General features: G+C 39.6%; 1 protein-coding gene across 3 annotated transcripts in view; it reads right to left on the reverse strand.

Annotated features, from left to right (window-relative positions):
- The window catches only part of RASA3 (RAS p21 protein activator 3), a 133,731-nt gene that overhangs the window by 90,874 nt on the left and 17,032 nt on the right, over window positions 1–25,825 (reverse strand). For all 3 annotated transcript variants that reach the window (XM_064407899.1, XM_064407898.1, XM_064407900.1), the window contains one exon: window positions 689–806. In XM_064407899.1, the coding sequence (XP_064263969.1) occupies window positions 689–765 (77 nt within the window). In that variant the 5' untranslated portion in view covers window positions 766–806. The remainder of the gene's footprint in view (window positions 1–688; window positions 807–25,825) is intronic.

A 25,825-nucleotide genomic window follows, 5' to 3' on the forward strand; every position in this document is an offset into this window, starting at 1 on the left:
AGTTATCTCTTAAGATAGGAGTTAAGAACTTGATTGTTTTTTGCTGCTTCTTTTCTCTCCACTCAAAAAAAAAAAGCCTTGCTTACCAGAATATACATGTATACCCAGCCTAGTTCCCCTTATTTTTTTAAGTCTAAGGATTTCCAGAAGAAAGCATTTTAACTTTTGCTACATGCTTCTCATTCTGTTTCATTCTACATTTGACCTCTGAAATCTCATAGGAAGTGTCCAAGATAATCAGACAGGCATCTTATGTTCAAACCTCTCCTTTCAGTTACAGCCTCGTGACAGGAAAAAAAATAAAATTCTTAACCCAACTCCCTAGGGCAGCCAGACCAATGCAAAATTCTAAGCCTAGAAAGATGCAATTTAGAAAAGGTTCACTAAACTCCATTTTGAGATTTTAAAAGCTTAGGGAAGTACAAAACAAATATTGCTGAAAGAAACGAGCACTGGTGGTACATTGTTAGGGAAAAAAATTAATATGGATTGCCTTGGTGAAGGCATTTTCCCTTAAATACAGGTAGATATCATGACATTACTGTTTTTACCACTAGTGTTTTTAAAACTGGAGGAAGAACTCTATTCATCCTCTCTTCTTCCCTCAAAGTGTCTTTGGAATATTAAACAAACCTAGTTAGCAGATAATGAGAAGAGTTAACACAACATTTATATATGTATGTGTTACCATAATGACTTCTCCACTATTTTGGTCCTGAAAACCTCCTCCTGGTCCAGGTTTACAGTACAGTAGCAATCCCTCATCTTGTTTGGCCCCGGATATGTAGGAAGATTTTTGGCTTCACCTACAGACAAAAAGAAAAACACCAGAAAGATTACATATTAAAATGTTATCCATAAATTAGTCATCTGTCAACTACTGCAGTGTCAGCAACATGGCTAAAGTATTATATTCTCCTTCTCAAATGTGAAGTCTCCATCAAACTTTGCAGCAGTTTCCTGTTTTCAATGCAGCAGGTCCTGATCGGGTTTGCTGCTCAGCTAAGAACTCAACTGTCTGCTGCACCCAATTTATTCACACATATTTGGATGCAGACTATGTCCTTCCATACAATGTTTAGGTTTTGATCAATGTTCCCTTAAGATACCAAGAACACCACACAACATAGCGATCAAGCTTTTCAATACAGCCCACTGATTTTATCCTGAAGTCATTACCAGAACACAGCAATTGAGCTGTGCAGATCACAGCTTCACCACTCACCGCGGATGTGAAGATGGAGAACAGTCACTCCAGTTACAGCCAACAGCCTTCGATCACAAGCTGGACTTCAAAGCACTCTGACGGGATAATTAGCACTTGTGAAGCTGCCTAAGGCCCTTGCACAAAGGTACCATGCAAGTCATGAATATTCTTCACAATAAACATTTGTTTCAAAACTACAGCAAGAAGTACTATAAATTAACAACAACAAAAAGGAGAGGACTGAGGAACTCAGGCTAACCAAGAGACTAGCAAACCCAAGTGTATGAAACAAGAACAAAACAGTTTTCCCCTCTACATATTCATTAACAACCAAAGCCAAGCACTAAACTTCCTTAACTGACTGATAAAAACCAAAACTCTCCAAAAGGAAACTGCACAATGCCCCTCATCATTTTCCTAAAGTGTGTATCACTATGTGGATGAGTGATTTAATTTAAAGACAAAACTCAGACCTAAATGTAAGTCTGCTCATGGTCTTATTTACTGTCACTCTTCCAGTAGCTGGAGATTATTAGCACATAGCATGGGTACTAGGTCATTCTGTCCTGGTAAAAATATAAGGAGTAAGACTAAAATTGCACAGACCAAGGGAACACAGGCGTGTTTGCCAGTACAGAAGGAAACTCTAAATGATGGTAACAAATATAACTTTTTATCCAACCTCTGCAGCTCAGCTTAAGTGCACTTTCCTAGACACATTGTTTCCCAGTCTCTGGCTCCCAAATAGCTACACGCTAATAACAGAATCAACTTGTTTTTTTCAACCCTATTTTCAGTAAAGACATACTTGCTCCTTTTGGCAGATTTGTTCCACAGCAATCTGATGCATGTGCCTGTAAATACTGAAGATGCATAGCAAGGAAATGCTGAGCCAACCTGCACCCTCCGCTATTAAGGAAAGTAAGGAAAGGCATAAAATGACACAGGACTCCATGTCTTCCTGCCTATGATCACTTTCTGGCACACCGTTCACACACTTTTGCTAAATGACCCACGGCATGCCCTTGGAACCATCCCACACCCACATTTCTCAAAAATGGCTTGTACATGGGTGACTGCATGGGCATATGTTTTCTAAAGCTAACTATGGAGCATATATAGAGGCACTAAAAAGGGACTTGAAACTGTTGCTTCAGACAGTAATGCCTCACTTCAGAGTTCTTCTAAATAAGTTTGTTCTCTCAGCTCAGCTGATACAACTTGATAGCATTCTTCCCACTTCCTTCAGAGTTGTGAGACATTGGATTAAAAAAAGCTGTCTCCACTGTAATTTGGAGGTGTGACTGGAACATCTGCTGGCATGCTCAATGTGGTGTTAAACTAAGCTGAAGTGTTAGCAATAGTTCAACTGCAGCAGCCCTAGACAAAAATACACTGAGGATTATTGATGGCTTGCTCAGTCTGCACTGAAGTCTATCCTGCCACACTAAACCTCCAAGTTTTATTCTTGTTAGTCTGAGTTCAAGCAAGTTACATATCAAACACACACAAACTGAGGCCTCCAAGTCTGTCTTCTCTCCCCAGGCAAGCAAATTCCTGTTAATTTTTCTTCAATAAAGTCACATGAGACCAGCCTTTTTCCTGGATAACTGGGTACAGTTCCCCAAAGAGACAGTGTCAACAGGAAGCGTTTCAATAGCACACTGATAAGGAAGTCTTCCTCCAGAGCTGGCACACTGTTCCCACGGTTCTTCCAAGAGAAAGACACTAAATTTTCAAGCTCAAAATTAAACCAAAACAGTAACACAGCTTCCCTTTTTCTTCACTCTTCCACTTCCTACTTCAAGATTAATGCATCACATGAAACCAAATTTCTATTTTTCATCTTAATTTCCATTTTTTTGATGTGCACAATATTCACTTGAGCACTTAAAGGTAATAGTTATGTCAAATACTCTAAGAGCCACATTTTGAAAACTCAGTTCTCTTCTTTCTTAAAAGACTTAAAATAGGAAAGGCCACAATATTGAAACCTAAATACAGTGTAAAAGAAGACACCATTTAACATCACTGGAAAATGGCTGCCTGCATAGTCTGTACAGCAAATTAAAGGTCACCAGCATCACAGTGGTAGAAAGTGCACAGAGGGAAGATAGAGAGAGAAGACATTTTACAGTAATTTCTTTCTTCAAAATGAAAAAAGACCCTGAAAAACCACTGAGACTAGAACAACGGATTAATTGACCAACCCAATATATTAATCATGTTACTGACTTGAGTAATGTACAAAAAAAAAAATACTGTTTCTTCCCAACACCAGCAGCACCCAATGGCTGTTTAGATTCCTCCAGCACTGAGCAGTCGAGAAAGAAAAATTTATCAAGCTTTCAAGCACAGCTAAAAACTCAGCTCTCTAGCCAGACATTTTAGGTCAACAAATGTGTTCTGTTAGAGCTTCGGTTGCTCTTTAGATTCCTCTAAGACAAAAAAGTTCCCTCTGTTGCACTGTTTTGCCATCTACAATGAAGCTGAACAATCTGACCAGTATTTTTTTGGATTTGCTACCAGCAAAATGAAAAAAAAAAAGAAAGCCCTTAATACATGATACAGTCATGCACCATTTCCATTTTCTCAAAAAACAGAGCTGAAGAGATCATTTATTCTGGGCAAGAATTCAATCACTTAACCTATCTGTGCAGAAGAGACATCTTCATCAATTGCATTTTCAAAAGCCAACTCCCATTTTTTTCCTCCCTTCTTCATAAGTGTGAAGTACCTGCACACTGGAGAACATGGAGAGGGCTTGCACATGAAAAGTCAATACACTCACCTTTAAAGTCTTCAGTTTTCCACTTCCACTAAGAAGAAATGGAATGTTTCTTAAGATGTCTAAGACCTTGACAATTTAGACTACACAAGCACTTGGTTTTGGAGCATAAGGCTTCCATTTGGAGCCACAGAAGCAGAATAATCTGTTCAAGTTTGCAATAGCTTTTCCCCCCATCCCTGCACTTCCAATGTACAGGGGTCCGAATTTAACTGTGTGCCAAACTCAATTTAGCACTAAGCACTTAAACCTAACAAAGCTGATTTCAGCTGCAGAAAAGTTAACATTAGGTATTTTGGACAAGTCTTAAAAAAGACTGTACAATTCTGAATATGTCACTGGCTTGCTATCTTCTCCCCATTCTCCTCATAGAATTACTACAAGGTTGCTACAGTTCAAAAATAGACTACCACGGCAGCACAGATAGCTTAGCTTGAGCCAGGCACAGGGAATGCAACAAGCTGGAAGAAGATGAAGGAAAAACTGTATTTGTGTTCCTTCTTCTTTCCAGTGTTGCATATTCCTGTCCTGCTAAAACACCAGCAACCAAAGGAAAGCAAGTTAAAAGGGCTCTCCTACATATGGCAAGGAAGGGCATGGGGAGCATAACTGGTAAGAACTAAAAAAACTTTGAAAATGCTTCTAGGAATAAATATATACATACATTTCCTTAAGGTTTCCCCACCTGAATTTTTTTTTAAGCATCTGGTATTTTAAATTGAATTTGGATACTTGCTATTGTGTCATGTTTGTTTCTGATCTATTTCCCCAGACACAACTTTCTGAAAAGCAAAGACTACACGACAGGCACATATTATATCTACCTTTCGCAACAAATTTCCTGCTCTTGTGTTGCCAAATGTTGGGTCACCAGCAAACATCTGCCAATCTGAATGCATTAAGGAAGATTTTGTAATGCATTAAAAATTTAGCTTGCTATTTTCTACCAACAACATATTTGACCAGGATGGCACGAGAGAGCCATTTCTCAAACTGTTTCAGAAAACAAACGAGCAAACAGAAACCTACTTCCCAAAAATAAATCCAATAAAAACAGCTGAGCTTTCAGTGCCAGAGCATTTGACTTCAGGGAGAATGCTGAAAGACTTAAGTACAGAAACAAAATACCTAAAATCTGAAAAGGGCATCGTATCCAAACCCACAACAATCCACTTTGTTTCTGCTATATTCAGAAAAACACTCTCCAAAGAAGCTTGCAGGGAAGCATTTCAAGAACAAAAGCACAGCAGCAATGTATGTCAAGAATGAAAAGCTTCTCCTGCTCTCATTTAAGCTCTCTATCTCAATAGAGATGCTGGAAATCTTGAAAAATTATCTCAAGCATTCCTTTCAAGTTTTCTTTCTTCTGAAAAATCATTATTGCTTGAACCTCCACAGATCAAGCAAAAACAGAAAATGTATGTACACCCAGACCTCTGATTATCACAATTTAGGCTTAAAAAGCTATTCATGCATAAAATTCTGCATATATGTAAAATATCGAGATGACAGCAAGTTTCTAATTAATAATTTTACTTGAAACATAAATATAATACCATTCAATGTTGATTAACATACACAGGAATACCTAGAATTTCATGCCTATGCATTAAAATTTAACTGAACAGAAACAGTTGCATTTATGTTGAATGCTGAGAAAGCAGTTCATTTTCTTGCACATAAAAGATCATCTTTTTTGCAGATGGGATGGGGACTAGGGACATGACTGCAATACCTCAGGAAGAATATATTGAGAAAATAATCCCTTTTAGTATTGAAATGGTCACAGTCAAAAAACTTCCATCCACATTAGAAACCAATTTTGTTACGGAACAGCTAATGTGATAATTATATGACATTAATGTAATGTTTGAAAGCAGAATAGATGGTTACATTTGTATATAATTCCTGTATGTATATATAATGTGTATATCTCTCAGAAAAGAGAGTTTGAATTAATTTTTACCAATACAAATAGAAAATAGCAATAAAATAAAATAAATTTTAAAAGTAAAGTTACAAAACCCAATGTACCCAGCATGCAACTATGGAGCTATGTAAGTAGCTTAGTGCTCCTTTGTACTTCTGTAGTAAAATCAAAACAATCAACACTTGCTAAGCAATACATGCCAAGTGTCAAAAATGTTCTTTTCTCTCCACACCTGTGTATAATTCTCAAAGCCCAAAAATAAGAAAAACACAAAAATCATACATCTAAAAAGGAAATTGATATATTAAAAAGAATTATTTCTTTTAAAACAGAGGTGGCTAGTAATGCTACTTGTCCAACAATTCTCTTTGCCTTGACGGCTGGCATTTATGCACACACACATACACACCACTTTCCTCTCACAGAGGGACACATTGCATTAGATTTCTAAACCAGGTCAAAAATAGCCATCTGTGAAGAGATTTTGATGATCTGGAAAATGAGATTTTTAGATGACCTGTTCTTAATCTAAAAGCCCTTGCCTGCCAGCCTCTTTCCACGTGAAATAGTCATCACGTTATCAGGGAAGGCATTACCCCAACCAAACACCACTGAAAACCAGGCATTAGAAACACCCCTGAGCAGCTCCATACCATGGCCCCAATACCACAGCCTTGCTTCAGCAAGCAGCCATCACAGAAAGCACACTACATCAATTACTACTTTTTAGACAAGAGTATCACGTGGAAACCCTCTTGGCTTCGGGGAAGAGCATCAACCCCAAATCTTCTGGCATGAAACTGAAGACCAGCACCAGCTGATAGCTCTGTTCACAGACTAGAGACAGGAGCATTTGGCATCTGTTAAAATCCCACCAGCACAATCCACTCCACCAGTACACCCAGCACCATAGTACCACACTACCTCCTTTCCGCCTCACATGATTAAACTTATCCTATACCAGTCAGGAACCTTCCCACAGATCCTTGTCTGATCTAGAGTCTGTTCTGGCACAGCAAACAGCCTTTCTGTCCACTGCAACAATGGCTAAGCTAACCAGCCACAGCCTGCATGGTGGACAGACTCAGACCTATCACTCAGAATGGCAAGTAGCCAAATTCCCCTTTTCCTATACATATGTGATCAGACATTCCAGTTCTCCTTTTACAGCCCTGAAAGTCCAAAAAACTGTCCACATATCTTGCTTGATTTTGCTGGGTGTAACAGAAGCAGCTGAGGATATTTTCACTGGAGAGCAATGAGAAGCTGCAGGCTGACAGTCTTACTTTTCTTGTAAGAAGAATGAACAGAGAGAAGGCTCAAAAGATCTTGTCATGATCTTAAGTACTTAAGTGCTTACAGCACCAGGGCTGTTAATCAAATCCCAGGGCTGGGAGGAAAGATGCCTATGAAGCAAGTTTCATGAGAGCTGCTTGCAAAATTAAGATTTTAGTTTGTACAAGAGAAGCACAATTCTCCTCAACGCTTTAATAACTGGTTGCATGCTACTTGCCAATATTGTGGTCAACAGCAGGCATCAGGTTTCTCTAAAGATCCCCTTAGAACAGTAACTTAATCCCACAAAATAAAAAATACACAGTCCAGCTGCTTTTTAACAAGACTGAAGCTATTCTGTGTAAAAGGATACTTTGAAGGTATCCTACTATTTTAAAGTAGAATACTGCCAGGAAAAAGGTGTTCTCAAGGAGTTCACATTTAAATTCAGTTTTCCTTTGGCATTCTGGGGGAAGCATTAGTTGCTTTGATGTGATTTTTTTCATATTTCTGCAGAAAAACGGATTAATTAGCTAGACTGTCTTTATCTGTGTTGACACAAAGTTCCACATATGTTATTTTTCAATCCAGCTTATGTTTTGAAGATGGTACTTTATATCAAGACACCTCATGCAACTCCCAGCTGCATTTGATAGAGACTTGTGAGGTTTTTCCTACAATTTCAGAACTGCAGGGACTGGCTACAGGCAGTTCTGTGGCCTCGGAATTGTGACCTTGGTTTAGATTGTGGCTTGTGCAGTTCTCGGTAGGTTTTCTGGTTTTGTTCTGAGATGGGGCATTTGTGAGGGGGAGTTGCTTGGTTTGGTGGTAGTTATTTTTTAAAAAACGAAAATCAGCTTCCTAAAGTTATGAAAGACATTCTCTCAGCAAAGTTGAAGTCACTGAACATCTGTTGTGGGAGGCCATGAGGGAGAGATTCAGGCTGCAGGAGGGGCAGAGAAGCTGAGAGGAAGTAACTTTAAACAGACTATTCCATCATGGAGCTGCACTGGGCAAACAGCGAGCAATTTTTGCTATTTTTAGAAAAACAGTATGACACAGGAAATACAAGCAAGTGATGTACAATATCTCACAATGAAATCCAACAAGAGTTCCCTTCTGAGAGCCTCAGTACTTTAGCATGCTTGAAGGTTGTTGCTCTGTAGTAAGGAACCTAATCATTGCTAAGGAACGAAAGTACTGTTCTCAAAAACATCAGCATAAGCAAAAAGAAGTGTCTGTGGAAATAAGTATTTTTGCTTTCATTTATATTATTCACAGACAAAACCTAAAGTCACATCACAAAAAAAATTTTTTAAAAGGACTATTTTTATCTATGTACATCCCATTTTTTAAATTTTAAATCAAAAAGCAACAGCTGTGTGGAAAAAAACAACAAAACACAAGCAATGAGAAAGGAGTCATGCCCTCCCTCTTCCAGGACACTAATCACTTCTATCACAAGTGACACCAAAAATTTTTAGAGTAAAGTAACACGGAAAGTACAAATCTGCCAAAGGCTGTGTTTTGCTTAGATTAAAAACTACTAACACAAAGGAATAATTGCTAAACAGCCAAAACTTTAGTGGTCCTGTTAAGAAACTGTAACTGTTTCCTCCAATGATTCCACTGTCCACAAGGGCTCTTGCTTTAGAATTACATATTTAGAAACATCTTCACCAGGCAGAGACTCACAGGATCAAGTTTAGATCAGGTTCAGTTTGGTCCTCAGGCTCCAGAGTGTTCAAACCAAAATAAAACCTGGCTATTGAAATCCTGGGGGATTTTGGGCACAGAAGTTCAAGCCAATCTTGAAAACCATCTAAGACTTAGGAATTAATTAAGAAAAGAGTGTCTTCTTCCACATTCAAAACACATTCATCCTATTACAAAATTCATCATCATAAAGAAGAGAACAAGGTATTGGTGTCTCCTCAAGTTGCTTTACTTGAGTCTTTCTTCAAGAACAGTGAAAATAGGTACTTTCCTACAACGAGATCAAATTCTTTTTTCCTATTTAAGTATTCCTCATGTGTTTCTTCACACATGACAAACATCCTCTACACTAAGGAACAAGACAAAAGAAAACCTTTTAAGAGAAGAGTGATCCTAACAAGTTCTCAGTCTACATGCTTATCAATGGGTTTTGAATGAAAAATGGAAATCATACGTTTCTAGCCATAGTCTTAGGTGGCTGACAAACACTATGTTACAAACTCAGCTCTCAGATTAGGACATCATCAAGCCCATCCACAGTATTTGTTTTAGTTACTGCGCCTTTATTTACATAACACTTTTTCCAGTAGAGTAAAACAAAAATAAATTTCACTTGAACATTACTAAGGTTGGTGCCTGATATGATTATAGGTGCCTTTAAAAATGTTTCATTGTTTAATAACCTGTATTATACAGATGCATGATAACAATACACAAGAATTTACATAAATTATGCTAATTTCCTGTTGCTAGCTTGAGAGTTCCATTAATGGCATCTCCCCTTCCAACATCCTAATGTGCCAAAAAGCATTTGAGCTTGACTATCAAAGCAACCACTTGCCAGCTTGCAGTGCTGTGCAGCTGAACTCCTGAGTCTGCAGATGCAAGGATACACTGCCACTGATCTACAAACCCACTGATTTCTTCATGGAAAGCAAGAGGACACCATGCCTCTGCTCTGAAGCCACACTGCCTTAACTACAGCCACCACACAGTTTGGCTCAAGAATTTTTAGAAGTGGCTACTTCCAGAATATCCATACACTAACAGAACTGGACCATCATCATCATCCAAAATCCTAAACATTCCATTTACCATGTCAGCTGGCTTACTAAACAAGTATCTGGTTTTTCAGAAGTCTCATCAGCACAGGATTCCTGGCTCCTTGTTGAAATAAACTTTCATTTCAAAAATACAGATGAAGACAAACTGACCTAAGTATAGGGAGGAAATTACAATTGTAGCCACCACTGCCTTAAGCCTTGGAAAGTTTTCAAATTGGAAGCTAAGAGTGTATGAGATTATTTTAAAAACAAGCTGTAAAGATCTACCCACAAATCTAGAGCAGTATAACGGGCTTGCTTGACCAGCACTAAGCAAAATGAACTGTAAAAAAACAAACAAGAATTCGCCCATCCAATTTCCCAGTGTCCCAGCTGGTGGCTGGGGGAAGAACCTTCCAAGGAAATGAAGATCACATGCCCAAATACCTAAGCATTTACTTGTTCTTGCTTCATCTGCACACAGAGGATCAGGTCCTCATCTCACAGTACATAAGACCCAACACACTCATCTCTGTACAAAGTAATTGCCAAAATACACAGGTATGTTGTCTTCCAGGGGAAGCCAATGCAGCAGGATTAAACAAACTTCACAGCAACACAGGGCTGTTCTACTACAATGGATATTCTCATAGAAATAAGAGCAATACTCAAAATTAAATTTTGGCTGTAGTTAATCACCTAGAGGCTGAGTATCTTCCAAATCTGACAATGTTTTTTTAAGCTGGGTATTCCCTATGAGCTGTTCATCCACACCCACAAAATTCACCCAAAGCTGAATTCTAGCATATCTCTTTAGTCACCACACAAATCTGTCTCACACAGAGTGAAAGGAAAACTAACAATGTGAACTAGTATTTGTAACAAATGTTAGTGTCTGATAACTATGAGACTAAGCTGAAAATTGGAGACAAAACAAGACCACCACAAAAACCTTCAGCAAAAAAAACCCCAAAACACCACTATTTGGATTTCTATAGATAATCTCATTTTCTCCCACCCTGGTCTGCACCTCCTCCTACTTCATGAGCATTTTCCTGTCAAAAAAACCACGTTAACAACTTACAACATGAAAAATTAAGCTGTTCATAAGAACCAGAATCAAAGTCTAATGTGGAACATTAATTCATCTTTCCTTCCATTCAGGCTTTCATCTATAAACTATGAGAGAGTTTATAACCATTTATTTCAGCAACTCCCAGTCCGTTACAGTGTCATAACCCTAATTCCTCTCAAGGCACAAACCAAATATCACTCCTGGGCACATTCATAAGATGCAATACTTTGCACAATTTAGGTGCCTGCATTAACATCTTCTATTGACAGACTCCTGTGTAAAAGGATTTGGGCCATGAACATAACACGTTTTCCAAATCATAATTTGTTGTTCACTGACTAGATACAGAGTTTAGCCAGCTAACAGCAACATCTAGGTAATGTGTTTACAACTACACTGTATATATTTTCCCCTCTCTCTTTCTACTTCTGATCTGGCCACCAGCCATTTTCTGCATTAGTTTGTCTTTCAAACTGCTACTTCCCACAATGAACCATCACCCCTAAAATCTTCTAGTACCAAGATAAAGAACTTCAAGACCCTTCATAACAGTATATTATATAGTAGTGACTAGAAACTGCTACTGTCCTAAAGTTGTTTGAAACCTCCATTAAATCTCACCTCCACCAGATACTTCCAGTTTCTGCCCCAAATACTAAAATCTGATTCAGGTATCATGAGAGTATGCCATCTATGTTAACAATTTGTTATAACCACTGCTTTTATAAATCTATAGGTTTCAAAAAGTTCAAGCTACTACTACATTTGCAATGTAGTTTTTGTTCTACACAGTATAATGAAAGAAGCCAAATTCAAGCAAGATGTATTTTAGCACATTGAATTACTTAAAATTCACCTGCCTTATAGACAATTCTTTGCTAGTTACTGTGAGTCCCCAATTTAATAGACTAATTTCAGTGGGACTCCAATAATATGCCAGTTACCATGACTATAATATATTTTTCAATATAATGATGCTGCTGAACCCAAACTGCAAGCAGTGGGGGAGCATGCAATGGGTGAGCAGGCAACAACCTGTGGTGCGATTTATTTTTTAAACAGGATTTCAAGCAGTGACTAATCTGATTGCCCAGAGAAGGAGAACATCACATGAATCCTGGCCTGAGGAACAAACCTAACGAAGAAAGCATGACTCATAGTGCAGGCAATGTGATGAGAACCAAATGCTTGATCTTCCAACTTCAGTAACTATGGGAAGAGAAAACACATTTACTTCTTCGCTCCCCAGCACTGCGTATAGATAACACAGGCACAACACTGCAGAAAAACAAGCAAGAATCTGAATATAGTCATTTATTTACAAGAAATGATCAAAACTACTTCAGAAGTTTGAGTAGCTGTGTGCTCCAAAAAAACATAATTTGATATAAGCAGCTGAGATTCTGTAGAAACGTCTGAGCCAAAATTACAATATTCCCTTGCAATTTCCACAAACATTCATATTAAAATTTGGATTTACAGGGAAACGTATAACTTTTCATGAACTGTCTGCAATTCTGTTGGGTTTTTATGCAAAGTATGAAGTGGGTATTAAAAATGGAAAGTGACCTACTTTCCTTTTCTAAATTATGCAAAGTGTTAATATAATGAAACTCAATTGATGTTGGTTTTCTTTCAGTCTTCTGGTTTCAGTTTACAAGTTAGTCATATCAGCTGCAGAAAATAGGGTAAAGTCACACTGACTGTGAAGTATTCATGAAGTGTTAAATATTTTGCATACTTATTACTAGTGAAAAAGCAAAAATAATTTGTCAATGCAGAAGGAATTTAAAAACATGAATAAGAGGAGTATCTGGCAACCACTCCAAACACATTCACAAAGTTGTATTGTTATACACATCTTCAGTTTCATCATTCTAACACAGCACAAACCTGCTCTGACTTTGCCTCAGTACCAGAGGTCCAGCAGTAATGAGAGCTGTACACATAAAAAAGACATTCTCTTTCTTAAAATGCTTAAGCCTACACAAGCATTCATATATGATAAGGGAGGATTAAGCTTCAAAAAGAGAAGGGCAGGTAAAGGATATTTGACAGGATGGAAGTATAAAGGCATAGCATTCCTAAACACAATATAATACAAAAGATATACTAAAATGTAGCGTTACTCAATTTAGAATTCTCATTCTGAAAACTTTGCCAGATCAAACCAAGATCCAACTGCACAGTCTTCGAGCCAACACAGCTAGTTGGTGACAGTGGCTTGCTTTCTTGTCACACAGGTGGAGAAGGCACAGCAACCAAGCTTATTCCTCAGCCCAACAACCAAAAAGGACAACACACATTTAACTAAACTTAAACTCACAGTTTTGAATCACAGTTATGTGGTGCAACTACTCAGTCATCAAAAACCCAAAATACACAAAACCTTGGTTAACTCTGTCATCAGCACTTTACAGAACACATCAAGCAGGCAAAAAGTGATAATTTACCCACACACATCAACTTACAGTACATCTTTTTCAAAGCCCAACAGAAGTGGGAAAACCACGTTTTCCTTGCTGATACAGCATGTACTAGTTTTATCTCAAACTCAAAAAATAGAAAGCAATAAATCCTTTCATATTTATTGAGGGTCACATGAAGCTGTGTTATCATATGCAGCGTCTCAATAGGTACTTAAAGGCCAAACTATACATATGCAGGATCAAGTTGTCTTGAAATAATCTTCTCAAACCCCTGTGCAAATTCATAGCTTGCAAAAGAACATGAGAGTGGAGTCAGGGAATGCTTCTGATAATCAAGTGTAAAATGAAGCTGATTTCTGGATTATATCACACTTTCACAGACTGTAAGGAAGTTCTTCACAGACATTTACAATAACCAGATGCAAAAGTTAAAGCACATAAACAGACATGCCCATCCAAGGACTATTTGTTGGATAAAAATATTCCCTTTTTCTACCTTTTAGGTTAGAACACAAGTTACATAGGGTAGATGGACACAAATCCATGTGCATGCTGTAGTCACAACTTTTAATGCTGTAGGATGGGGATGAATACACCAGAGATTTGGCTACCAAAACAAACTAATGCTTCTTTGCAGAGCTTACCCAAGAACGGAAAGTCATTCATTCAGCCTCAGTTAACCCCTTTCTCATTTCATGTGGTTTCAAAAGTGGTCCATTTATTTTTACAAAACAACACCACAGAGAAGAGCAGGAAGGTTCCATCCCCATGCAAGAAGGTAGCTCTTTTGGTTGAACACCTGGATTCCATCCTGCTTCTGCTGCAGACTCCATCTGTGATTGTGCATAGCAAATCACACAGCAAACTTCCATGGTCAAACTCCATCCCTCTCAGAACTCCATAATCAAAATGCAACTTCAGACCCCTCAGATGAGGCTGCATGGCAGCAATGCATAACAGTATTTGCTAATCCAACTGCTTGAGAGATTGCAGAAGCTGCATGTGAGGGCCAGCAAAACCATCCCAGACTGACCCACCTGCCTTACACCAAAGGGCTCTCTTGTGCAGCATGTCAAGATCAACACCTTCTTTTGGGAAGCCTCTTGCCTGCTGTCATAACTGCACAAGGGGGGGAAATCAAACACAAAGCAGAATTTACCATCACAGAGCTGGAGTAGACAAAGCACCTGGTCCTTTTAACAAACAGGTAAGACAAACAACTCCCAGTAAGCATGAGAGGAAATATCTCATTGTTAGCAGTGTGTAACTCCAGCAGCGGTTTCACATCCATACAGAGAAAAAAAATGGACCCCAAGGGCTTTACTACAGAAAGAACACCAATTTAGGCATGAGAAAGGTATATAACTGCTGCAAAGCAACCTGGCAGAAAAATGCTTTGTGACAGAGATTACTCTGATAGGAAAGACACTCTTCATGGAAAGCTGTCTGAGATATTCCATACCAAAACAGAAGGGCAGAGGAACTCCCAAGTGGAGAGAGGGCACCTACACACAACAGAAGCACAGAGTAGCACAGAGCGAAGCCCACCAACAGCTCCCACTGAGGCAAAGTTCACCTCTGCATACTCCAGCACCGTTACATCTCAAATAACCATGCCACAACCACAGCACAACCATGCTGCTGCCAGCTATGGACTTAAGGGATCCAAAGAAAGACACTTTCTCCACATCTTCCGAAGATGAACCATTTGTGAACAGGAATGTTAATTATTTCAAAAGATATGCAGTCAGAGCAGATCTTTTCTATACTAAGGATTTTTGACTTGTGGGGTTTCTGCAAAAGAAACTACTTGCATCTTATTTCCAGCTCTAACTTGTTCTGAAATTAATATACTTGCATTATAAATTCAGAAGTGAGGCAGTGGGTATACCTGCAAGCAGCAAAACAAATGCAAGTTTGCTATTCAACCAAAGAAACTGCCTCTAAAGCTAAGCAAAAATATCAATCTTTAAAAGAAACATCTACATAGGTAACAATACTCTGGGTCACTGTTATTTGCTTATTTCTTGGGAGTTCTTATAGTTATCACTCAAAGCTTCTCTCCTTTGAAAGGCAGATGTTGTTATCCTATTGCAAAGGTTCCATACCTTCTCGGTGATAGCTCATGGGCAGCTCCTCACAGCACTGACTCCTCCTCCTCTGCACAGCCAACAAACTCCATCTCCACCAGCCAACCTGCTCTTTTATAATACCCCTCTTAATTGAATACAGCTGTGGCCTATTAAGGGCAGGCTTGTTCTTAATGCTTGCTAATTAGCACAGCTGTAACTCTTTAGGGGTGTGATTACTTTCACCACTATCTCTAGTCTCCTACCTTCTATCTATCCAGAGGCAGATAGATTTCTGTACTGATATGTTCTTAACATACATAAGATATTCCTCCAGAGAAGCAGCAAACACTGTTTAACAGCACAAGTTTGGTAGGAAAGCTCAAAGGAAGCATAACTGATTTTCAACTGAATTGCAAGTCAGTGTCTTCCTTTCCTGTGCTCCAACACACTCATTCTGTGTCAGAAGACAAGAGTTATAGGGGGGTTTTAGGCTGGGAGCAGCAATGTCCTCACCCAGAGTTTCAGTAACACTGCAGCTTCACAGCCATTTGAAGCCACCACAGGCCAGGTGACTGCTCACTGCCCATCTTGCCCCACATGGTGCAAAAACACACGTTCACATGCCACACACACCCATTAAGCAGAACAGACCACATCAGCTCAGAACAGATACTGTGCAGCCTTTAGCTCTGACACTGTAGAGGCTCCTGATGGATCCACACCACAACCTTTTGCCTTGGTGCAAGAAATGGGGCAGCAGTGAGAGTGAACAGGACAGGGCTTGTGCAACTGCGTGGCACTGGACACATTTCATACAGGACACCTTTCATACAGGTTTACGGGATGTAAAGTCCTGGAAGAGCTGAGGCTGCAATCTCAAGCACTTGAACTACAGGCTCATTTTCACAGCTACTCTTGCTGGGGTTGTTCTATAATGCCATTGATCTAAAGACTCAAGCAAAGGCAACAAATGCTCTGACAAAAAGAATCTGGTCTGCTTATGGGAAGACCCAGTTCAATTAATCATCATTCTCCATTCAACTCTATATTCCCTGACCAATACTTAATGCTCTCTGCTGGTTAGCCTCTCCACTCTTTTTACTGTTGAGCCCTTTGAAAAAAAAATTATTAACCCAGCAAAGTTTTCCAGACCTAACGAAGTCTTTCTATTAAAATCAAAGGGAAATAAGTGAAGAAAGCCAATCTATGTAAAACAGTACTGAATCTTGGCCACTCTGCAATGCTTGAGCTCAGATAAACCAATCTGAACTTCTTCCAAGGCATTCTTTGACAGTCAACTTCTCTACCATCATTTATCCTTCCCTTTATTCAGCTGAATCACCGCTGTGATTGAAACTTATACTGTACATATTTTTCATGAGGTTTCTCACTTCTTACCAAAATGAAGTCTAAAATACAATCAAGAAGCCCACAAGGCAATCAGCTATTCAAGTGGATCCACACCCCACTTTCCATCAGTAATGCTTATTCTCCATCGGAGAATTAAATATTTTCCCCAAAATGGTGTCAGCTGCTGATGCACATTACCTCTAATTCCATACAGCTCCATGCTGTCAGCTGAAGAGGCAGGATCACTGGCTCTCCATCTCCAGTGCTTTCCCTGAGGGCAAGTACAGCTCTTGCCCCTGCTGGCTCAGCACACTGAAGATGGCACGGCGTGGCCACCAGTCAGTCTCCACACGGGATCAGCAGGTTCAGTCGGCTCCACAGCTGCCTGCCAACCACTGCACTCGAGGCCAGGAGCTGCAATAACAGCCTCTACAGGACAATGCATGGTTACAGCGAGTGAAGTGTGTCCCATTATCACTGATCTCCCCAGCTGCATCCAAATCCAGCTATGGAGACACAGAGCAGAATCACTGCTTCACCAAATTCATTACAGCTCCTACTGCAAAACCACATTTCCCCTCCTGGCCAGCACAGTCATTCCCTGTGATGCACATGCACAATGAAGGTACGCAGACCTATTAGACTTTATTAAAAATACAGTCTTGAGATTATTCACAACAGCTGTTTCCTCTTCAAGCTAGTGGAAAACAGATGGCAACATAACAAGAGCTAGATAATTTTTAAAATTAACTCTAAAACATGACACTTGTACAGGATGTCTTCCACTCATGCATCTCCAAATGGGATAGTAAAAATAAATTGATGCCAAATGTCATTTTGCTAGTACAATATAGCATAATTAACATATCAAGAAGAAGGGCAGAACAAAGAATACTTCAAATTACACAGAAAAGCTGCATGTTGTGTAGAACACAAAGTTGTTGTTGTAGATTCCCTACAAAACCACTGAACATTGTTTATCTCCTCTGTCAAACACCTACAAAGCCTGACAGCATCAAGACACTACAAAGCATCAAGACAGTGCAATCAGAGGTGTGGAGAACAGAGGTGTGTACTTTTTAATAATCATTAGCAACTTCAGTCAAGATTCACATGGGTGGGAAACAGCAAGGTAAGTATTTAAAGTCATACTAATTATCTCTGTGAACATAATATGGGGATTTTATTTGTGTCAGTCTGGCTCAACTGCAGCCCATCAACTCTATTTCATGCATATTCCATATGCTTAAGAGTAGAATTTAGAAAACTATGAACACTCAATTGTAACAGCTTAAACACACATTGAGGGAGACCATGTATTATTGAGCTACTGCATGTTGAAAAAATTCCTACCAAAACATCAGCATTTATGGACAGAGAGCAATGAATCCTCAATTAGTCATGCATCTACAGGACCAATTTAGAAACAAAGGAAAAAGTCTGGACAGAAACAAAAGCTGTGCTTCTGACTACCTACTTGATGGGAACAGTTTAGGGTAAGTGGTTATCTTTTTTTCCTAATATGCTTAGCACTGAAATGCAGTATGCAACAGACCCTTGAACTACCAGCTCACATTTCAGGATCTATTAATGACTCTGAGTCTCAGATTTAGAGTGGTGAAGAAAACAATGCTACAACACTTCATTTTTCTGGGCAGACTCATGGAAGTGACTACTTAAGTGTGGTATACATTGAAGAACTTACAAGGTGCAGCTTTTATTTCCTGGCAGAAGAATGTATTTATTTTAAAAGCTAACAAAGTAGTCTCTGCCAATCCAGACAACTTTCCAAACTCCACTGCAGATCTGCCGAGAAATACACTCACTTCTATTCTCCTACTCCATTAACATGCCTGGTATCAGCCTCCATTCTATCAACATTTCTAAAAAACTAGAAAGTAAATAACCAGAGCAGTTAGACACCATCTTTACAGTACAGCAAAACTGGTCCAAAAGAAAGCACGCGTTTTTATATCTGTTCCTCCCCCTTCAAAAAAACCCTCAAGCATAAAACAAACCACACATATAATTTGTGCCAGATGGTTAGCACATTTAGAAACAGAAATGGTCGTAAAATCAGCTCTGGATACACTCAACCCTATCACTGACAGCACAACACAAACCATAGTCCCTGTGATTCTTCCACCTATCATGTTTATTGCTGTAATTTGAAGCCAATGTGCCTCAAAACAGCAACACTCGTGGTCAGTAAAGCACATATACAAACTGAAATACTGTTCTCCATAATAATACATAGCATATATTCATAAAATACACTTCACACGATCATATCCTGCATAATATATAGTGTAACAACTATATGACTGCTTTAGACTATATGTTTTATTATACTGTCACATGTTACAGAGATATATGAAAACCCTACACAACTTGCAAGCAACTTTTAACTTTAAAACTCTCTCTGTTCCACTGACATTTAAAAAAATCTTACCTTCATTTTTGATTACTTATTCTGTGGGGTTTTGATAGAGTTTTATCTGAGAAGAAAGAATTCTCTATTCTTTTTCTACAAGCATAATCAAATATCACATGTTGCTAATCTTTTACTACATCATAAATACATCTGAAGTGTCTGGAATAGTGAAAGTATTTGGTGTATTGAAGAGCCAAGCAGTGAAAAAGAACAATCACAGCAAAAAATATATTTCCTTCCACACCCTTTTATCTGACTTCCATTCTAAGAGTAGAAGACTGAATTTTGCAACTTGCCTGCCACATTATTCAGCAAATTTGTGATCTCAAGCAAGACAGTGAAGTCTCTGACATACTCGTGTACTCTCTAGCTGTGACTCTATGAATCAACTTCCTCTATTTATGGAAAGTGGGTACTAAATTAACTCTTGCCTTGGCATTTATCATCTACAAGCTTCATTCTCAAATTCACGGGATATCCTCTGTCCAGCACAGTCTGTCATTCCAAGTAAGTTGTGTAACTCCTGCTGGCATGGCTAACCAAAGTTGACACATGATCATACTGCAGAGGTAAAAAAACCAAACCAACAAATTGTTACTGTCTTGCGAAACACAAAACTCGGGTGAATGACACTCAGACTGCCATTTCCCATTATCAGACCCACACCTAGACCTGTTCAAGTGGTACCTCTTCTATTAGTTCTCTCCCTTTCATAAAGGCAAAGTAGACACAAACACATGTATTGAAAATTTGTCTTGTAGATTAGGAACTCAATTTCCAACTCTTAAACATAAATCCTGCGTCATTTCCTTCAGGAATCAGAAGTCATAAATGCTGCCAGTCAGGCTTACATTAAATGAAAGGAGATGGGGCACATGTAAAGTTGATAACTGCAAAATAACCACCTGCAAAATAAATCTGCCAAGGAATCAAATTACATCATTGAGCTTTAACCACTTACAGTGTACTTGCAAGAATGAGAAGGACACCCATTTAACAAGCTTCCTTCCTCTTTAACAAGCTTCCTTCCTCATCCTTTTGCTGCCCCCCCCTCCCCAGATCCCCATTTTAAATGCTTTACAACAACCACCTATATCTGGATTATCTAAAAGTTCTCTCCCTTACTATCATTAAGAGTTGTAAATTACCAAGAGCTCACACCCAGTGGAAGATGTTTACTGACTAGATAGTACAGCTCTGTGGGTTTCCTAGCAGAGAGGAAAAAGCCACTTAACCAGATAAGCCCTTCTTTCAACTTCTCTCCACTTCCACCTCCCTGCTGTACCCTTCAGCTCAAAGGAGCACCTAATCTTAGACAGTGCCAGAATCAACACTGCACTTAAGTAAAAGAACACACATAAAATTCCAGCGCTAACACTCAAGCCAAGCTATAAAGATTTATTCAATAACTTCTGAACACATCTCACGGGCCTCTCTGCTACTTTGTTTTGGGAGATCCTATACTACTTTCTTTACATAACAGTTGTGACCTGCAACTGCTGTCTCCTTATTCCTTGCTTAACTTGATTGCCTGTCACATCCCTGCTCTTACACAAGCAAGATACCCTTAAACATATGGGAATCCTTGATGTCATGCAGCAAGGAATTGCTAAATCCACAAAGTGAAGACTTTATGGGCATCTTGAGAGAAGATAAAAATCTCTAAGCAATTTGATTATGCAGAACAAGCCTCAGTTGCATTTAATATTACTCCAGTATGCTCATTTACCATGATATGCATTTAGACTACAATTCAAAATATTTTGCCTGAGTTATCATTGCCTTTTCAGGAAAGGGGAATAAAAAATTAACAGTGATAACTTCTAACTCTTTTAACCAGGCAGAGCTAAAGAAGATGAGGGAACCACATGCCTATCTATAAAACACTGGTCATTACTCTCCCTTCTGTGGAAGGAGCATATTGCAAGTACTGTTCTGAGACATACCACTGTCTTTCAAAGCAGCAGGAAGCTCAAATGCAAACAGAACCAACCCTTTCATCTCAAGTACAGGTCTGCAGGGAGAACCACAGAGTAGTTCATAACCTAATTTCTACACAACCCTCTGTCTGCTGCAAAGACTCCTTCAACACAACTCCCACAGAAATAACACAGAGAAGTCTCAAAAAAATTTTTCTGGGGAAGGGGGAAAGAAAAGAGGCAGGAAACAAAGGAACACTGAACTCTAATAGATCTCTCCTGCTAATCAACAGAAGGCTGCTGACATGATGTAAGGGCAGACTTGACACAGCCTGGAGAGAAGTAAGAGTATGTACCAGAAACTTCACAAAAATCAGACACGGTTTTCAAACCACAGAAAGAGGGAAGAAGAATAAATCACTAAAAAATGTCATAGAATGAGAGCAAGATATTAGTCAAAGTAGGTGGATGAATAAAGGCACAAAAACACAGCTGCAAAAGGTTAAAGAGGCTTCAAGAGAATTTACTTTCTGTCCATCCCAACAGTCTAATTAGCAATCACTGTAACATACTGTAGCAATAGCTACCTAGTACCTAGTGCCTCCCACACTTGCCCTCATCCACAAAGGGCCGTGGAAATAGTGGAAATACCCTCCACCCAATGCAGCCACAGCGGCTGCAGCAATCACAACGGGGGGCTGGCTCCCCTCACACACAGGATGCGTTTTATTGCCACAGTCAGTGTTACAAAACACACAGACCCATTTTTTGTTATTGCATCTCCACTTCCTCTTTTCACCCTTTACTACTGACACCGTGGTTATCCCAGGATCAGGAACTGCGGAAGGTTTCATGCGATTTAAGGCCAGCCCAGACAAGATCTTCCCCAAAGAGAGCGGTGCCAGGGCGCGGAGCAGAGCCCGGGGGTCTGAGGGCTGGGCTCCGGGCCAGCTGTGACACAGTGCAGCTGTGCAAACCCGGAGCAGGCTGCTGGGGAGGCAGCCCTGGCACACAGCACAAAGCCAGGAGGCCTCCCTGGACACCCTTCCCCTCCTCAGGGCTGCATTCCAGCTCAGACCCTCGGCAGAGCTCTGCAGGTTCGTCCACACCCGGCCATTTGCCTTACCAACCCTGACTCTGCCCAGATGATTTAAATTCTGGTGTTGCCCTGGACCGACTCATCACTACAGAGTTCTCTGGTGGTCGCCAGGCTCTTGTTTGACCCTGGCTAACGTTCTGAATCTGCTCTACCCTTGGTTGGCTACCATAGGATTCCCCACCTCACTGGCAAGATCATTGCCCTGCCTACTTTGTTGTCATGCTCAGCTTTCAGCCTGCCTTTTTTAATCAAGTAATCCACGTTGTGCTCCGTGACAACTGGAATAGGATAGCCTCACATTAAATTAATCTTTTGTTCATTTGGTTGTGCTCTAAATATTAATAAAACACACCCTTACAGCAGCCGGGCACTGGAGTTCGGCTACTAAGGTCACAAAGATCAGTAGAGTATTTAACCATTGTTACTCAGAACAGGGCAACACTTGTCAAGGCTAAGCAAAAGGTTATGTTGTAACATAAGTGAGCAGCAGCTTTTCAAAAAGGTAAACAGCTAGAATACAGAATTAATTTCATTACCAAGGCTATAGCAGACTTCTCTACATTGTTTAGACTCCAAGCAACTAGAACAGAAGTTATTTGCACAAAACAGTGCTCTGCACCAGGACTGAGACCTTGGTAGTGCAGTGCTCAAAATTCCATTACTGTTAGCTTACAGAAAGGCAAAAACTATATTAACTCCTGCAGATCAGCAGGGAGAGTCTAACATGCACGGGAGGGAGGGTACAAAGGGGAAAGAGAAAGCAACAATTTAGTAGTTTCTTAATAATAGCTTCCTCTTTAGCTTCTATTCTTCAAAACCAAATTGAGTACTAAAGCTGTTTTCTGCTAATCTCTTCCTATGCCCCTCAACTGCTTCAGCTAAAACAGATAACATCAGCTCATGAGAAGCCAGCTTGTCTCGCAAATATCCAGGTGTCAAAATTAAGTATTAGGCAACCCTTGGCTTTTGATCTTAAATAATTCAATAAAAATCCCAGAGAATAAAAATCAGCATGTTTTCTGATCCTTGTGAGAGATCCTTGCTCTAATACTGCATTTCATTTCTCCAATACTGGTTATGCCAGGCAGGACTTTTGCAGTGAAAACCCTATCGTGTCAGGAAGACACAGAAGGCATTTGACTCCAAGTGCAGATTGACAAGAACAGGATCTTGAAAGGAAGGAAGCAAGACTTGGCTAGGCAGAGAAACAGAATCCTGCTTGTCCTCCCGTCCCTTCCCCTGGCAGGGTTTTCTCATCACCCTGGCACTGCTTAGCCAAAGCCAGTTGATTCCATCTCTACAAATAGCTGGGAGAGGTGCTTGTGAGGCTTCTGCACACTACTCTCAGTGGGAGAAGGCACATCACACATGAAGTAAGCATTAAGAAAGAAGATTGCCACAATGGAATAACAATGGCTGAATACGTATGCAGGTCCAAGATCCTTGCCACTTCAACAAAACTGTCTTCCAGAAAAATGTAGAATTAGATGCACACTGGCACCATGACTGGTAAATACCATTTTTCTATCCTGTCCCACACTTAAGAGAGCCAACTCTATCTTGGAAATGGCTGGATGATTAAAGATTCCACGGTATGGTAAGGAATGCAGCAAAGCAACTCAACAACAATGCCAGAGCAGGTGTTGACTACACATATGGCAGAAAACCACATATTTCACTACAAGAACAGAATATAGATGGTGGCAATGTTACTAATAAAATAATAGTAAAAAAATCATTATTTACTACACAAGTACCACTCATCGCATGGGCTGAAAGCAGTACAGCGGCTTTTATTTTAAAAGTAAATATATAGTCCTGTAAAGGTAAGAATGATGTGTACACAAAGGGACTCAACATTAAAACAAACAACCCTCATGATGGTAACCCTCAGTTTTCAAGTGTTTGACTCTGGAAGATCACCGGTGCTTAGCAGACATGGGTAAACAATACAAGCCTTTTACACACTGCTTCCAGCTGCCAGGAACGTGAATGAAGACATATGTCTGATGTCATAATGTCACAGTGAGACAAATATCCAGGCTGTTTTACAGACAGAACAGCAGCCTTGTGTTTCAGTGACTTTCCTAAATCAGGCTGTCTTTCAAATGATTAGCATAAAAACTCATCTATCATTAAGGCTAATTAGGCAATTAATGAACTTAAAAAATTATACCTGAGGAGACTGTGAAACGAATTAAGTGGGCCAGGTCAAACTTACTGTCTTATATCTTGAAGGTTTGGGGCTGAACCACCCAATCTAGACGATTACAAGAATACAAACCAATCTTGTATCACAGTCATTACACTGTCTACAGCCAAGCCATAACTACTGATATGATTCTGAAGCTTGGGTATAAGGAAAGATCTTTCAGAGGCATGACTAACACCACAGAAGGTGTACAGCAGCATCCTTCTGACTTAGTTTTAATTTACAAAGTCTCAACCTCCTTCCCTTCTCCTCTGAAAGCTCTCAATCACAGCCCTACAACAAAATTCATGTTAGTCCCTATCAACAGCCAACTAAGTGCTCCATTCCTCAAAAGAAATACTTGAACAGAGTGTTGATACTAAGCCATTTTGTTCCAAAGATTTTACTTGAATGGTTGTTAAAAAAAAAAATTAAAAATCCTGATTAAAGCTAACTCATTGGCTCAAAATCATGTTTAGAAGCTTTATATTGTCGTCATCTTCATCCTATGCTGGCCTATTTTAGTGCTAATCTCATATTCCCAAAAGAAAACTATCATTCAACAAACAGAAAGCAAAGCAAAAAAAAAAAAAAAAAAAAAAAAAAAGTAGCACACAGTGGCTGAGCTATGGCTCATCCTTCCCACACCCTGCTCGTCTGTGGGCAGCTGTGAAGGCTCAGCCCTCCAGCACAGCTGGTTTCAGGTGTACCACAGAGGTCAGACAAGCTACAAACACTGTGTCAGAGAAAGAAAAAAATAAGGCGTGCATCCATTACCAAAACAACGGCAAAACAGCAAGAAAAAATATCAAATAAGTGCACATGACACCTGCACTAGATCAAAGTGCACTGTGACTGTGCTTTGCCTTTGTCAAAACCACAACCAACCACAAGAGAAATATCCCAATTCTATCTCCTGCAGGCTGATACCCTAGAAGATACATACACTGCAAAATATGTTAGTATTTCACCATGACACTGAAGATACCAAATGTTATACCTACAATACAACAAAAGCACTGATAAATCACCATCACTGCCTCCTCCAGAAGTACAAAGGGAACCAAATTCCTACAAGATCCTGCCTTGCTACTGACTCCATGCTCTCAGGGAAGTAGGTAGAAGCTCCTGTCCATAGCTTGTATTGTGGAGTTCAGGAGAGCAATAGGGAATCTGACCTAGCCCCACACCCAGTGTTTCCCCACCACACAAGTAGTGGGTTTTTCAGATCACATTCTGTAGCATTGAGTTAACTCCATGCAAGGCCAAAGGAGTTTTGGCATATCTGCAGCCTGGC

Source organism: Passer domesticus, chromosome 2 (genome assembly GCF_036417665.1).
Source record: "Passer domesticus isolate bPasDom1 chromosome 2, bPasDom1.hap1, whole genome shotgun sequence".
Taxonomy (NCBI): Eukaryota; Metazoa; Chordata; class Aves; order Passeriformes; family Passeridae; genus Passer; species Passer domesticus.